At 40.4% G+C, this 17,490-nt stretch overlaps 1 protein-coding gene across 1 annotated transcript in view; it reads left to right on the forward strand.

The window, feature by feature from the left end:
- Nucleotides 1–17,490, forward strand: part of LOC108392748 (cytidine monophosphate-N-acetylneuraminic acid hydroxylase) — a 111,639-nt gene that overhangs the window by 76,024 nt on the left and 18,125 nt on the right. The window contains exons 9-10 of the mRNA XM_036994427.2: nucleotides 423–560; nucleotides 2,915–3,050. Coding sequence (XP_036850322.1) covers nucleotides 423–560; nucleotides 2,915–3,050 — 274 coding nt within the window. The remainder of the gene's footprint in view (nucleotides 1–422; nucleotides 561–2,914; nucleotides 3,051–17,490) is intronic.

Genomic DNA, 17,490 nt, shown 5'->3' on the forward strand with positions numbered 1-17,490 from the left:
TGAGAAGAGGGATTCATTGCCCCATCAATCATTGAACTGAATGAGCAAAAGCTTGAGAGGTTTGTGTTGATCCAGTCACTCTTTCCTCTGGGCCCTTTCAGTTCAACAGCTGGAGGTAGTTGTCTGAGGAAAGTGGCTTCTCTATGCCCCTGGAGTGGAGTCAAGCCAATTGTTCTCCTGGGACATTCAGAACTCACCAAATCGAGCAGGGTGAATTTATCCACTTGGAAATTCAAAATATGCTTTGAAGATTGTAGGTTTTGGAATCTTCCTCTTCTTTTTCCTTGAACACAAACAATTTTTCCTTAGTCAACTGAGTCAGATTATAGAGACTTGCATGTAAGACTCTGTTGGCCTGGGAATTCGAACTGTGGTGCTCAGGATTTCACTTTGAAGGTTCTTGCCACTTCATTTTTTCACAGGTCATAAAATACTCAACACAGTGGACTGCACCAGACCCAATGGGGGACGGCTGCCTGTGGAGGTTGCTCTAATGATGAGCGATTTCGCTGGAGGAGCGTCAGGCTTTCCAATGACTTTCAGTGGTGGAAAGTTCACTGGTAACATTTTATATGGGAATGCTGCCAAGGAGTAGGCATGGCACTTCGTTAAATTCTGTGAGAATAAATACACAGATAATTAAGGCACAGTCCCTCCCCAAAAGAAGCTTACAGTCTTACTGGGATATAAGTCTTGCAAACCACAGGCTTACAAACTGGAGTTTTCAGCTCAAAATATGACGGTGGAGCATGAAAGAAACACTAAGGAGATTAGGATCACCTCAGAAATAGTCCAGAAAAAGAATCATTTGGGTCATTTGGATTCATGATGTAAGACCATAGCGCAGGACCAGAAAGGTCTGACACAGGTAATGCAGGCTTACATGCTCTTGGGATGTGGTTCAGAATAGGGTGTGTGCCACTTGACATGGGCACATGCCCTAGTCCCTGTGGAATGCTTATACAGGGGTGCTAGAGGGAGCCCCTCGGAGTGTGGGGTTACTGGGGGCTGGAGAGTTTGGGGAATGGGGAGATGTTGGTCAAAGAACACAACCTTCTTGTTATAAGGTGAATAAGTTCTGAGGATGTAATGTGTAGCTTTATGGTTAGAGTTACAGTACAGTATCACATACTTGAAAATTACCGAGAGAATAGATCTTGAGTGTTTTCACTACACACACAAAAATGGTAATTATGTGAGATGATAGAGGTGTTAACTAACCTTGTTGTGGTAATTGTTTTGCAATATCTACATGTATCAAACCATCACGTTGTATAACTTAAACTTATGCAATGCTGTATCAATGACATCCCAAAGCTAGAAAAATGTGGAGTCAGAGGCAGGAGTTCTTCCGCTCTGGGTCTAAGGGTGGTGCTGGGGTTGGGATGGGACAAAGCGTGTAAGCAGTATATTTTGCTAATCTTGGTATCCTCAGTATGAGCGCTGTGGATGCTCAGTGTACATCTTCTTAATAAACAAGTTTGGTAAATGATCTCTGTCCAACAGTGCAGCAGAAAATGCCCTATTTGTAGCATGAAGAAAGCGTCTGTCCAGTTCCTTCCTTTCTTGGGTATTTATTGCCTCCCAGAGTACAGAACCGTGTGAGAGATAGAGGGGAGGTGCTGTCCTCAAGGAGTTAACTGGGGAGACAAAATATACCTATTAAAGGTCAGCTAGAATAATCCCATTCTCATGTGAGTGTGTGTATGTGTGACTGAATGTATGCATGCACATATATTTAAAAAGGGTCAAAAACATATCAAACTGTTGATAGTGGTTATGTCTAGGTTATAGGTAACTTGTTTTCCTGGGTCCTTGTTTATGTTTACCAAATGTTCGTAGCAATAGCAATATGAACAATCCCCTGACACGGTGCCCTACATGCTCTGGGGCCTGCCTGGAATCTCGGTTTCCTGTCTGCCTGTCTCCCTGGTGCTTGCTCTGTATTAGCCTCTGTGGCCTGCGTTTTGTTCCTCAGACTCAATTTGCCAAGTGGACCGCACTCCTGCCCTGGGCCTTTGTATTTGCTGTTTCCACTGCCTGAAATGCTGTTGCCCCAATCTCCACATGGTCAGCAGCTTCTCTTCTTCTGTCTATGTTCTGACTCAAATGTCATCTTCACTAACCACCCTGTCTCATAATGCCCTTCTGCCCCACCGCACCCCACCTGCCACTCATCCCCATTGCCCTGCTACACTTTCTTCTGAGCTCATCATTCTTTGAATGACCTTATTTATTTACTTTTATTTGCTTCTATCACTAGAATGAATGCTCCACAAGAGCAGGGACCTGCTTTATGCCACTCACCACTGTATTCTCAGTGCCTAGAACTGTGTCTGGCACACAGTAGGTGCTCCATAAATATTGACTGAAGGAATGAATGAGCAAATGGGCGATCTGTGAAGTAGGCATCATGGTTCCACTTTACAGAGGAGGAAACAGACTTAAAGATTTAAGTGGTGGAGGACTGACTCCAGCACCCATGCTCTCAACCTCTGGACAGTGCAGGGTATGGTGAACATGCTTTGCTTTAATAATCCATCAAAATAATAAAGGCATTTCCATGTTAGTGAAGAGTTAGTGATTACCAGAAATAAAGCACCATTAAAATGTGCCTGCATGCAGGGTACAACTCTTCATGTTGCCCTTTGTATTATCTGGGGTCCAAATGAATCGCCATAAACAAAGAAAAGGCTCAGTGTCTTTGGCATTTGGTACCTTTTTCTTAGTAACCAAATGAAATTTGCAAACTAAAGCAAGAGTGGGGAGGTGTTCACTAATGACACAGAGCTTTGCTCTATTTCTGCCTTAGTCTGTTTCAATTTTGTCTCCTGAAAGAGATCCAGTTTACTAGATCATTTGTTTTCCCGTGATTTCTAAACAGGAGACTCTAATGCAAACCCTGTCATTCCAGAGGAATGGAAAGCCCAGTTCATCAAAACAGAAAGGAGGAAGCTCCTGAATTACAAGGCCCGACTCGTGAAGGACCTACGACCTCGGATTTATTGCCCTTTCGCTGGCTATTTCGTGGAATCTCATCCCTCAGACAAGTATGCTGGACATTTTGTACAACATTGTTACACAAAAGTTAATGTAGGCTGACATGAGTTATTTAGCTGTGAATACAACATGAAATGAAAAAGAGTTAGGAGTGTGGAGCTTATTGAACAAGTTGCTTGAGAACAGAACCATGAATAAAAGCTGAGCTGGGTAGCTAGAAGGAATTCCAATAGGTTTTCTCTGAAAGGACCCTGGGAAGGATGAAGGCAACTGGTATGTGCTCAGTTCACGCCAGGAACTAAACTGGGGCTTTTAGCCAAGTCATCTAAATTAATCTTCCCAATGACACTATGAGGTAGATACTATTATGCCTTTTTTTTGCAGATAGGGAATCTAAAACCCAGACTGGCTAAGAGACTGCCCAAAGTCACCCTCTTGGAAACCCTGGAATTGGGAAGTGAATCTCGGTGTGCCTATCTTCAAAGCTCTTTTCTCTACAGCAAACTGCATCCCGGAACTGAGAATTGCATTATTATCGAATGATGTTATGTTCCCATTTTGGGATATCTGAAATGACTTCTCTCGCAACCATATAACTTCTAAGTCTCGTTCATGTGTATTTTTGGAGGTCCATGAATTTTCTCTGAGAATGTTTTTTAAATGTTGGGTTTTAATTATCAAATGAATGACAATCTTAATACTGAGTATTAAACAAAATTTATATTTATGCTTCTTTTTATGGTCACACTGATGCCAAGTAATCATTTAAAGAGTTAGCAGTTAACTTTTAATAAAATATATTTTGAACAGGAGTATCTATGCCAGGGGAACCCTAAATTTAAGAAACATCATTTTAGTGCATCTTCGCCACTATCTTTATATTGGACTGTCCTTTTTGGGGACTTTTACTAGTGCCAGGTGTCCGAGCTGGGAAGTACTTTTTCTTTTCTTTCAAAACATAGATTCTCTGATAAAAGGAAAAACATCTAAAATTTCCTAGGAATTACTACAGCTGAACTAAACACTTCCAAGTTTATTAGCATCTTTTGAGATTTTAATTAGATCTGCTAGAGCTGACTTGTCCAATTCGGTAACAACCAGCCACATGTGATTCCCAAACACTCAAAATGTGGCTAGCACAATGAAGAATCTGAATTTTTAATTTTAAGAAATTCAGGTGTTAAGATTGAACCAGTATAAAATATTTTCTGTTAAATACAACTTACCTTTTTTAGTTGGACTACATTTCTTCAACCAATGCATTGTGTAAAAAAGTATCATTATTGTGATGTGCATGTTGGATTCATGTGTCATTTATAGTATTACACAATTAGTTGGTATCAATGGATTGATTCAGTTTGAGTTTTTTTCTATGCACTGCTATAATATGGTGTCTTTAGTTGAATATTTATGTGTTTAGGTCATGTTAGTGTGTTAGTGATACCTATGAGTCTTTTGTAGGCACCATATAGATGGGTCTTGTTTTTTTTATCCTTTCAGTGACTCTATGTCTTTTGATTTGTGCAGTCAGTCCATTTACATTTAGGTTGATTATCGATAAGTATGCACTTATTACCATTGCAGGCTTTAGATTCGTGGTTACCAAAGGTTCAAGGTTAACATCCTTACTATCTAAGAGTCTAACTTAACTCACTTAGTATGCTGTTACAAACACAATCTAAAGGTTCTTTTTTCTCCTCCTTTTTCTTCCTCCTCCATTCTTTATATATTAGGTACCATATTCTGTACTCTTTGTCTATCCCTTGATTGACTTTGGGGGTAGTTGGTTTAATTTTGCATTTGCTTAGTAATTCACTGTTCTACTCTCTTTACTATGGTTTTATTAAACATTAGGAACCCTTCCTCCCATAGCAGTCCCTCCAAAATATACTGTAGAGACAGTTTGTGGGCGGTAAATTCTCTCAGCTTTTGCTTATCTGGAAATTGTTTAATCCCTCCTTCAAATTTAAATAATAATCTTGCCAGATAAAGTCATCTTGGTTTGAGGCCCTTCTGCTTCATTGCATTAAATACATCATGCCACTCCCTTCTGGCCTGTAAGGTTTCTGCTGAGAAGTCTGATGTTAGCATGATCGCTTTCCTTTGTATGTGATCTTATTTCTCTCTCTGGCTGCTTTTAATAGTCTGTCCTTATCCTTGATCTTCACCATTTTAATTGTTATATGTCTTGGTGTTGTCCTCCTTGGGTCCCTTGTGTTGGGAGATCTGTGCACCTCCATGGCCTGAGATACTATCTCCTTGGGGAAGTTTTCAGCAATTACCTCCTCAAACACACTTTCTTTCCCTTTTTCTCTCTCTTCTTCTTCTGGTACCCCTATAATACAAATATTGTTCCATTTGGATTTGTCACACAGTTTTCTCAATATTCTTTCATTCCTAGAGATCCTTTACTCTCTCTGTGCCTCAGCTTCTTTGTATTCCCCCTCTATAATTTCTATTTCATTTATCATTTCCTCCACTGTGTCTAATCTGCTTTTAAAACCTTCCATTGTATGTGTCATTTCTGATACTGTGTTCTGGAATGATTGGATCTCTGACTGGAATTCATTCCTGAGTTCCTGAATAATTTTCTGTACCTCCATGAGCATGTTCATGATTTTTATTTTGAAATCTCTTTCAGGAAGATTCATGAGATTGGTTTCATTTGACTCTTTGTCTGGTGTATGTATGATTTTGCTTTGAACCAGGTTCCTTTGATGTTTCATATTTGTATGTGGCACCGTCTGGTGTCCAGAAGCTATACTCTCTGTAGCTGCTCAGTCCCTGGAGCAATATTGGGGTTTTCAGGGGAGCAGTGTTGGTGCCTTGGGGGAGGAAAGAGCTGTTTCCTGCTTCCTGGCTGCTATGCCTGTCTCCACTGCCAGAACCAATGGGGTGAGCACACAGGTATAAGCCTCTATGCTTTGTGTTTGTGTTTGTAGCTACTGTAGGCAGGGCTTCCCTCTGGCTGGACTGACGCCAGGGCAGGGTTTGCCGGTTTGTGAGACAGGTGCAGGCTGGCTGGGAAGAAGGCACAGCAGGCTGTGTATCACTGTGAGGGGCCTTGTAGCTGCATAGCCAGCCAGGGGGCTGGGGCACCTGAAGATCCTGAAAGTTCCCAACCTGCTGGGCAGAGTGCACACAGACAATTTTGTCTTCCTATCCTTTCTCCTGAGTAGTAATTAAATCTAATTAATTAAAATCTAATTAAAATCTGTGCAGTCCTTGCCCCTTTAGCAGCCCTCTTGCTGTTAGGAAGTCTCTCAGACTGATGCTCAGAGCAGCCAGATATGGATCCCTGTTTTCCACAAGCAGCTGGAATCTCAGTCTCTCCAGGCATTCTGCCTGTCTTAGCTTCCAACCCCTCTAATCACCAGAGCACCATGCAATGTAGGTTTGTGCTCCTAGAGCAGATCTCCAGGGCTCGGTGTTCAGCAGTCCCAGGCCTCCACTCCCTCCCTGCTGTATTTCTCTTCCTCTCGCCAGTGAGCTGGGTTGGGGAAGGGTTTGGGTCCCACTGTGTCACGGTTTTGGTACATTACCCTGTTCCACAAGATCTGCTCTTTTCTCCAGGTGTATGCAGTCTGGTGCAACCTTCTGTCCTGTTGCTCTTTCAGGATTAGTTGTATTATATTTTTATATTATATGCAGTTAGTAGGAGGCCTCTTTCTCACCTCTCACGTCACCATCTTTAATCCTCTCGGCAAGTTCCAACTGATAAAAATTTATCAATTTTTATTGTACTTTGCTTCAGCTTTAGATCAGTGGTTCTCAGGGAGATTTTGCCTTGTGGGGCATATGTGGCAGTTTCTGGAAACACTTTTGGACATAAAAACTGGGCTGTGCTACTGCATCTAATAGATAGGAGACAGGGAGTCTGCTGAATGTCCTATAATGTACAGGACACTTCTCACAACAAAGAATTATCCAGCTCAAAATGCCAATAATGCTGTTATTGAGAAACCTTGCTTTAAGTGAATTATCTATACAAGAAAATAAGAGAAACAGTCTAATTTTTTTATGAAATGAATACAACATTGGTACTAAAATCTGACAAAAAATAGCCCTACAGATCAATTTATAAATATCTAAATGTTATTCAACTATGTACAACAATACATTAAATTAATCATATGTTAAGAATGAGTAGAGATAATTACATGAATACAAGTGTTTTTCAATAAGAGAATTAATTAATATAATTTAATATATTAATTGATATAAGAAGATCATATGATGTCCAGAGGTGCTAAAAAGTTTAACTTGCATTTTGCCAAAAAAAAAAAATACTAAAAAATTAGACACAAAAGAAAACCTATGTAAATGGAAAGACACACTGTTCTTGGACTAAATAGCAGAGTCATATCACTTAAACTAAGTTAACTTATAAAGTTAATGTGATTTCAATATAAATAATATATGTTCTGGGGAGTAGACAAGTTATTGTGAGATTAATTTGGGGGAAAAACAAGAATATTTTAGTAAATTTCTAATTAAGAAGAGCAAGCTGAGGAGAGTACTCTACCAGATAGTAAAACATAGGGTCTCTACAATTAAAACTCAGTGGGGTTATAGCACAAATAGCCAATGGTAGAGAATAAAGATTATAAAAATGAATTCACATATCTCTCATTTTAGTATATGACATGAAAGGCATTTCAAGTCAGTGGTTGTAAAGATGGACTATTTATGAAGTAGCATTGAGCAAATAGTTTCAAAGCATTCTAAATTTATGAAGCAATATTGTCAATTAGTCCAAAAAAATGAATACTTGCATTAAGTATTTTGGAATTGTCTACATATGACAAAGAATAATTTCAGCTACATATGAAATACTTAACTTTTATTATGATAAATGATGCCTCAGTTATGTTAGGTTAAATAAAATCCGGATTTATTAGAATTTTATAACAAGAAGTTTGTGTCTCCCTTATTCCTTCTATTGCATGATGTGTTTTGAAAACATTTGTACAAAGTTTTCTGAGGCATCCTCTAGCAAAAGTGTTTTGGATACAGTTGTTGAAATTGCAAATGTTATTAATCACCGCCTGTTAATGAAGCTCTTAAAAGACCAGACAATGAGCTTGATGGTGTTGTACTCTTTGCAAATGCCTGATGGTTGAATCATGATTTATACTGTTACTTCTGATTGAAGGTTTTCTTGAAACAAAAAGAATGCTGGTCAAATATTCAGTAATCAAAGAAAAAATCTGGCACTGTGACTAACATTTTCTCTGATATCATATTGCATATGGACAAGCTAAATGTAAAGCTCCAAAGAAAGAAAGACTTATTTGTGACTTAGGCATTCAGGTTGAGTGTTACGTTGAAATTGAATCTTTATGTTGAATCCTTAAGTTGAAATTGAATAGTTTTCTAATATAAATGAATAACAATAGTTTTATACATTTTCTAATATGAATCAATAAGCAGAAGACTTTGTAATTGGAAGTATATGCTAGCCAAAAAAATTTCAAGCCAAATTTGAAGAATTCTTTGTTAATTTTGATAATTTGGAATTGCTTTTCAATTTATCCAGTACTTCTCTGAATTCTATGTTAATGTTAATGAGTTGACCTGAGTTACTGAATTTACTAGCCTTGGATAGATGTTGTCTTAAAACTGATAATACTTTTGCTTCAAAGTCAAATCAATGCTTCTAAAAATGGTGAGAAGCAGTTTTGTGAATGTAGATGGTGAATAGTATATGAAAATGTATTTTTGGTATTTGATTCATTTGTTGGAAACTTCTAAGCATATTTGGAACAAGTTTAGCAAATGAATCTAAGTTTTATGAAATACAAAATGCTGATGAAGTATTTTGATTAATGTTTAGTGTCTGAATTGAGATGTGCTCTAAGTTTAAAATATGTACTGGATTTCAAAGATATAACACAAAAAATATAAAATATCTCATTAATAACTTTAATACTTGCTTAGATTTCAAAATGATAATATTTTGGCTAAGTTGGATTATAATAGAAATTAATCCATTAAATTAACTTCATCTGTTACTTCTTTTATGTGGCTGCTAGAATGTTTAAAATTACTTATGTGACATATTATATTCCATTGGACAGTGTTGTGGTAGAGTTTAATAATATTGAGCATCACAGACCTATCAATAAAGTAAAACCTTGGCTGTACAGAACTCCCAGGCACTTTAGAAGGAAACCATCCTAAACAGGAAAATTTTCTGAATAGCTAATGTTTGTCTTTCTAGGTACCTATATCTTTTTATTATTTTATTTCATTTTTATTTATTTTTTAAATTTTGGTATCATTAATCTACGATTACATGAAGAACATTATGTTTACAAGGCTCTCCCCTTCACCAAGTCCCCCCCACATAACCCTTCACAGTCACTGTCCATCAGCATAGTAAGATGCTGTAAAATCACTACTTGTCTTCTCTGTGTTGCACAGCCCTCCCCGTGCTCCCCCCCATGCACTATACATGCTAATCATAATGACCCCTTTCTTTTTTCCCGCCCTTGTCCCTCCCTTTCCACCCATCCTCCATGGTAACTATTAGTCCATTTTTGGGTTCTGTGATTCTGCTGCTGTTTTGTTCCTTCAGTTTTCCTTTGTTCCTATACTCCACATATGAGTGAAATCATTTAGTACTTGTCTTTCTCCACCTGGCTTATTTCACTGAGCATAATACCCTCTAGCTCCATCCATGTTGTTGTGAATGGTAGGATTTGTTTTCTTCTTATGGCTGAATAATATTCCATTGTGTATATGTACCACCTCTTCTTTATCCATTCATCTACTGATGGACACTTAGGTTGCTTCCATTTCTTGACTATTGTAAATAGTGCTGCGATAAACATAGGGGTGCATCTGTCTTTTTCAAACTGGGCTGCTGCCTTCTTAGGGTAAATTCCTAAAAGTGGAATTCTTGGGTCAAATGGTATTTCTATTTCGAGCATTCTGAGGAACCTCCACACTGCTTTCCACAATGGTTGAACTAATTTACATTCCCACCAGCAGTGTAGGAGGGTTCCCCTTTCTCCACAGCCTCGCCAACATTTGTTGTTGTTTGTCTTTTGGATGGTGGCCATCCTTACTGGTGTGAGGTGATGTCATTGTGGTTTTAATTTGCATTTCTCTGATGACTAGCGATGTGTAGCATCTTTTCATGTGTCTCTTGGCCATCTGAATTTCTTCTTTGGAGAACTGTCTGTTCAGCTCCTCTGCCCATTTTTTTTATTGGATTATTTGCTTTTTGTTTGTTGAGGTGCATGAGCTCTTTGTATATTTTGGATGTCAGCCCTTTATCGGATCTGTCATTTATGAATATATTCTCCCATACTGTAGGCTGCCTTTTTGTTCTGTTGATGGTGTCCTTTGCTGTACAGAAGCTTTTCAGCTTGATATAGTCTCACTTCTTCATTTTTGCTTTTGTTTCACTTGCCCAGGGAGATATGTTCATGAAGAAGTTGCTCATGTTTATGTCCAGGAGATTTTTTCTATTGTTTTATTCTTCTCAATTTTATTTATTTCCCCTCTGATCTTTATTATGTCCCTCCTTCTGCTGATCTTAGGCCTCATTTGTTCTTATTTTTCCAATTTCTATAGTTGTGACATTAGACTATTCATTTGGGATTGTTCTTCCTTCTTTAAATATGCCCTGATTGGTATATACTTTCCTCTTAAGACCACTTTCGCTGAGTCCCACAGAAGTTGGGGCTTTGTGTTGTTGTTGTCATTTGTTTCCATGTATTTCTGGATCTCCATTTTAATTTGGTCATTGATCCATTGATTATTTAGGAGCATGTTGTTAAGCCTCCATGTGTTTGTGAGCCTTTTTGCTTTCTTTGTACAATTTATTTCTAGTTTTACACCTTGTGGTCTGAAAAGTTGCTTGGTAGGATTTCAGTCTTTTGGAATTTACTGAGGCTCTTTTTGTGGCCTAGTATGTGGTCTATTCTGGAGAATGTTCCATATGCACTTGAGAAGAATGTGTATCCTGCTGCTTTTGGATGTAGAGTTCTGTAGATGCCTATTAGGTCCATCTGTTCTAGTGTGTTGTTCAGTGCCTCTGTGTCCTTACTTACTTTCTGTCTGGTGGATCTGTCCTTTGGAGTGAGTGTTGTGTTGATGTCTCCCAAAATGAATGCATTGCATTCTATTTCCTCCTTTAATTCTGTTAGTATTTGTTTCACATATGTAGGTGCTCCTGTATTGGGTGCATATATGTTTAGAATGGTTATATCCTCTTGTTGTGAACCGTTTATCTTTATGTAATGTCCTTCTTTATCTCTTGTTACTTTCTTTGTTTTGAAGTCTGTTTTGTCTGATACTACTACTGCAACACCTGCTTTTTTCTCTCTGTTGTTTGAATGAAATATCTTTTTCCATCCCTTGACTTTTAATCTGTGCATGTCTTTGGGTTTTAGGTGAGTCTCTTGTAAGCAAGCAGTATATGGATGGGTCTTGCTTTTTTATCCATTCAGTGACTCTGTGTCTTTTGATTGGTGCATTCAGTCCATTTACAGTTAGTGTGATTATTGAAAGATATGTACTTATTGTCAGTGCAGGCTTTAAGTTTGTGGTTACCAAAGGTTCAAGGTTTGCTTCTTTACTACCTTACTTTCTAATTTAACTTGCTTATTGAGCTATTATAAACACAGTCTGATGATTCTTTTCTTCTCTCCCTTCTTATTCCTCCTCCTCCATTCTTCATATGTTGGGTGTTTTGTTCTGTGCTCTTTTTAGGAGTGCTCCCATCTAGAGCAGTCCCTGTAGGATTCCCTGTAGAGGTGGTTTGTAGGAGGCAAATTCCCTCAACTTTTGTTTGTCTGGGAATTGTTTAATCCCTCCTTCATATTTAAATGATATTTGTGCTGGATACAGTAGTCTTGGTTCGAGGCCCTTCTGTTTCTTTGCATTAAGTATATCCTGCCATTCTCTTCTGGCCTATAGGGTTTCTGTTGAGAAGTCTGATGATAGCCTGATGGTTTTTCCTTTGTAGGTAACCTTTTTTTTCTCTCTGGCTGCCTTTAATACTTTGGCCTTGTCTTTGATCTTTGCCATTTTAATTATTATGTGTCTTGGTGTTGTCCTCCTTGGGTCCTTTCTGTTGGGAGTTCTGTGGGCTTCCATGGTCTGAGCAACTATTTCCTCCCCCAGTTTGTGGAAGTTCTCAGCAATTATTTCTTCAAAGACACTTTCTATCCCCTTTTCTCTCTCTTCTTCTTCTGGTACCCCTATAATGCAGACATCATTCCCTTTGGATCAGTCACAGAGTTCTCTTAATATTGTTTCATTTCTGGAGATCCTTTTATCTCTCTGTGCATCTGCTTCTATGTGTTCCTGTTCTCTGGTTTCTAGTCCATCAATGGCCTCTTGTATCCTGTCCATTCTGCTTTTAAGTCCTTCCAGGGATTGTTTTATTTCTGTCGTCTCCCTCTGTACTTGCTCCATTAGCTCTTGCATATTCTCTGCTGATCCATCAGCATGGTTATGATTTTTATTTTGAATTCTTTTTTTGGGAGACTGGTTAGGTCTGTCTCTGCAGATCCTCTCTCAGGGGTTGTCTGGACTATTTTGGACTGGACTAAATTTTTCTGCCTTTTCATAGTGATAGCAGTGGCTGTAGGCAGGTTGCGGGTGTGTCAGCTGGGAGAAGAAAGTCCTTTCCTGCTTGCTGGATGCCTTGCCCTTCTCTGCTGCCTGTGTTGGTTACCTGCACTCCTGGAGCAGCCAGCGGGTTAGTCCCCTAAGCTGCTGTGGGTGGGGTCTCCGTCAGAGCAGCCCAGAGCCCTGCTGAGAGTGGCAGCCACGCCAGGTGCGCTCCTCCACGATAGCGGCACCTCTGCCTGGCAGCTGTGTGCCAGCAGCGGCCTTTGGGTCTGGCCCGGGCCGCTGTGCATTGGGCTGGGATTCTGGTTGGCTGCTGGGAAGGCAGCTGCTCCCTCTGGCACCACTGCAGGTTCGCATGGGCCTCTCCCATGCCCCTCTTGCGCTGCCGCCGCTGGCACACCGCTCCCGGACTGCTCAGCCACCGCTGCCATGGGCTCACGCGAACCTCTCCCGGTCACCTCTGGTGCTGCTGCCCCCGGCACATGCTGCCACTCTCCCACTGCTGGGCCAGTGTGTCAGGGTCCACGCCAGTTGGGGGAATCACTGGCAGGCTGCTTAGTGCCGTGAGGGGCTTCAGAGCTGTGCTGCCGCCCAGGGGGTTAGGGAACCTAAAGTTTCCCGGGATTCCCAGCTGCTGGCTAAGTGTGCCGGGACGACTTCATCCAGCTGTGGGGTCCCTGTCTCTTTAAGACTTGCAGAAAGCACTCGCTTTTCTTTTGTCTTAGGGGCTCCAGTTGCAGGGACCTGCCCACAGGTTTTGCTTTTCTGTTTCTCTAATATCCAGCACCCCGTGCACCTTGTGTCTGCATTCTGGGTGCAGATTTCTAGAGCTGGTTGTTTAGCAGTCCTGGGCCATGGCTTGTATCCTACCCCCTTCATGTGATGTTGAGTTCTCGCAGATGTAGATGTATCCTGGCTGTTGTACTGCATCCACTGGTGTCTCTTTTAGGAATAGTTGTATTTATTGTATTTTCATAAATATATATGTTTTTGGGAGGAGATTTCCATGGAACTACTCACGCCACCATCTTGGCTCTGCCTGAAAGGGTTGGGTTTTATAAATGCTTTTTCTGGATCAAATGACATGATTATATGCTTTTTTTCCTTCATTCATTTAATGTGGTGAAATATACTTATTGATTTTCTTATGTTGAACCTCCCTTGCATTCCTGTGACAAATTCCACTTGTCATGATGTATAATCATACTAAATGCTGCTGGATATTGTGTGCTAGTGTTTTGTTAAGAAATTTTTGCATCTATATTCATAAGAAATATTGGTCTTTAATTTTCTTCTCTTGTGATGTCTTTACATGGCTTTGATAAAAGCCAAATAGAATGGATTTGGAAGTGTTCCCTTTTGTGTTTGGGGAGAGTTTATGAATGAGGATGTTTTCTGTTTTCTCTTTGAGTTGGTTTAAGCAGTTTGTGTGTTCCTATGAGTGTGTTTATCTAAGTTATTTAATTAGTGTACTGTTCATACTATTCTCTATAATTCTTAAGAGTGTGCTGTCATAGTTAAGACTTAATTATCTCTCCATAAATCTGTACATTCGATGCAGTTCACACCAAAACCCTAGCAGAATTTTGTGTACATATAGACAGTCTGATTATAAAAACTTATAGAAAGAAGCAAAGAAACTAGAATAGCCAGAATAATTCTGAAAAAGAATAAATTTTGGGGAAGGTTGGGGCTCAAGAAGGCAGAGTAGGAAGGCAAGACCTGTATCTCTTACCACGAACACACACAGAGGAAGTGACCACAGCAAGTACATCCAACGCTGACAACAAACTGAAGACTTCAGAACACACCATATGTACCTGGAGAAGAAGAGAAGACCACTCAGAAATGGGTAAAGTGGCAGAGCTGTGACTGAGCGGGACCCCAGCCCTTCCACCATCCCAGCCCGCAGGTAGGAGGAAGAGGAGTGGAGCGGGGAGGGGGTATGTGCTCAGGGACTCTTGCACACCCAGCCTTAGAGGTCTGCTCTGGGAGCACAAGTCCACATTGCACTGAGTTCCGGTGAAAAATGGGATTGGACACTAGGGGCAGGTGGAAAACTCTGGGAGACTGAGACACCAGCCACCTAGGGAGGGCAGGCATGCTCTGCTGGTTCCACTGAAGCCCACCACAGAGGCAGCAGTTTGAAAGACTTGCCAACAGTGAGAAGGGCACCAGGGGGTGAGGGCTGGATGGTGCTGTCTCTGCAGGAGAAAGGGCACGTGGACGATACCTCCCCAGCCCTCCCTCTACCTCCCCAGCCCTCCCTCCACCAAGCAGATCGGGAATGCTCAGGAGCCCCAGATGCTCTCTGCCCGTTGCTGGTGGCTCAGCCCTGAGGCGCTTCCCCGGGCACTGCAGGTGTGCCAGCCCCCTCAGCCCAGCAGTGTCAGACTTTGCTGCCTGGTGAGCAGAGGGAGACTCTCCCAGCTTTCATGGCCAAACTGGGGAGGCATCCGCAGGAGCCAGCTCCACGAGCTTCTTCCTCCCCACAGGCAGCTAAGTCAGGTGCTGCACCTCGCTGCTGCTAGGGGGTGCCTGCTGGGACTCACTGCGGCAGCAGCTGCACCCCACCAGGCCATGACTAGCCGCCTCAGCCACCAGCGGACCTCCCACAGAGCAACTTGCTATTGCCACTTCCTGACACCCAAGCACCTCCCCTCTGTGCACATCGCACTGCCTCCAGGAACCTGCACACCCTTCCACCGTGCAATTTGCCGCCTCAGCATGCCCACACACACTGCGCAGGCTCTGCCGGGGCAAACTGCTGGCCTCAGCAGACCGAGATAAAACACTGCCAGCAAATAGAAAGGCAACCCTTCTCATAACCCACCACCAGCAACTGGGGCTCTACAGGAAAGGAGACTCAACTCTTCACAAAATCAATCAAGGTATACACAAAAAAGTGTATATTATGACATCAAATACATGAAGTGTGGAGGAAGGAGAAGAAGAAAGGAAAAAGTACCTTTAGATTTTATTTAAAATAGAGTAATCAGCAACTTAATGTAGACTGTTATATAGTCAGGAAGCTGTCCTTGAACCTTTGATAACCATAAAACTAAAGCCTACAATAAATACACAAAAATATTTTTTTAAGAGAACTCTAATAACAACACTAAAGAAGACCATCAAATAGCAAGAGAGGAAGAAAGGAACAGAAAGAAGCTATAAAGACAACCAGAAAACAACTAATAAAATGGCAATATGTACACATCTATCAATAATCACCCTAAATGTAAATGAACTGAATGTGCCAATGAAAAGACACGGAGTGACAGAAGGATAAAAAAAAACAAGACCCATCTACCTGCTGCCTACAGGCGACCCAAAGACATGTACAGACTAACAGTGAAGTGACAGAAGATATTTCATGCTAACTATAGGGAGAAAAAAGCAGAAGTAGCAGTGCTTATTCAAACAAAATTGATTTCAAAGCAAAGAAGGTACATAATGATAAAGGGGTCAGTCCAACAAGAGGATATAACCATTGTAAATATCTATGCACCCATCTTAGGAGCATCTAAATATGTAAAGCAGATACTAACAGAATTAAAGAGGAAAATAGATTACAACACATTCATTTTAGTAACACACCTCTCACATCAATAGACAGATCATAAATAAATAAGGAAACAGAGGCACTGAACAATACATTGGATCAGATGGACTTAACAGATATCTACAGACCATTCCCAAAATCATCAGAATACACATTTTTCTCAAGGGTACATGAAATATTCTCCAGAACAGATAGCATACTAGGTCACAAAAAGAGCCTCAATAAATTAAAAAGTTATAAATTGTACCAAGCAGCTTCTTAGACCACAGTGGTATGAAACTAGAAATAAATTACACAAAGTAAACAAAAAATCCTACAAATACATAGAGGCTAAACAACATGCTTCTAAATAATCAATGGATCATTAACTAAGTTAAACAGAAATAAAGCAAGACATGGAGACAAATGAAGACAAAAATACAACAGTCCAGTACTTGTGGGACATCACAAAGGCTGTTCTAAGAGGGAAGTCGTAGCAATACAGGCCTACCTCAAGAAACAAGAACAATTCTGAATAAACTGTCTAAATTTACAATTAAAGAAACTAGAAAAAGAAGAACAAATGAAACCTATTAAGTTGCTGATTGTTCTATTGCAAACAAAGTCTAGAAGTACTATTCTTCTTCCTCCACACTTTGTGTATAAGATTGTCATAATCTGCACTTTTTGTGTATCCCTTGACTGATTTTGTGTACAGTTAGTTCTGCTACTGTTTTGGTTTAATTTCTAGCTTGCTTGGTAATTAATTGGTCTACTACCTTTGTGGGGGTTTGTTTTCAGTGGTGAACACTATTTAGGCTTAGGAACATTTCCATCTGCAGCAGTCCTTTTTACATATCCTGTAATGCTGGTTTGGTTGTTATAAATTCCTTGAGCCTTCATTTATCTGGAAATTGTTTAATCCCTGCTTCAAATCTAAACGATAATCTTGCTAGGTAGAGGATTGTTGATTGAAGGTCCTTCTGTTTCAGTACATTATTTTGTGGCATTCCCTTCTGGCCTGTAATGTTTCTGCTGAGAGCCTGATGATGACCTAATGGGCTTTCCCTTGTAAGTAAGCTTTTTTCTCTCTCTGGCTGCTTTTTTGTACTCTCTCCTTACCCTTAATCTTTGTCATTTTAATTATTATATGTCTTGGTGTTGTCTTCCCAGGATTCTTTTTGTTAGGGGCTCTCTGTGCCTCCATGACCTGAGTGTCCATTTCCTTTCCCCTATTGGGGATATTTTCAACAATTATTTCCTCAAAGAGACTTTCTACCCCTAAAGGTCTCTCTCTTCTCCTTCTGGGACCCCTATTATGCAAATATTGTTTTGGTTGGAGTTGTCACACAGCTCTT

The sequence above is a fragment of the Manis javanica genome, chromosome 16 (genome assembly GCF_040802235.1).
Source record: "Manis javanica isolate MJ-LG chromosome 16, MJ_LKY, whole genome shotgun sequence".
NCBI lineage: Eukaryota > Metazoa > Chordata > Mammalia > Pholidota > Manidae > Manis > Manis javanica.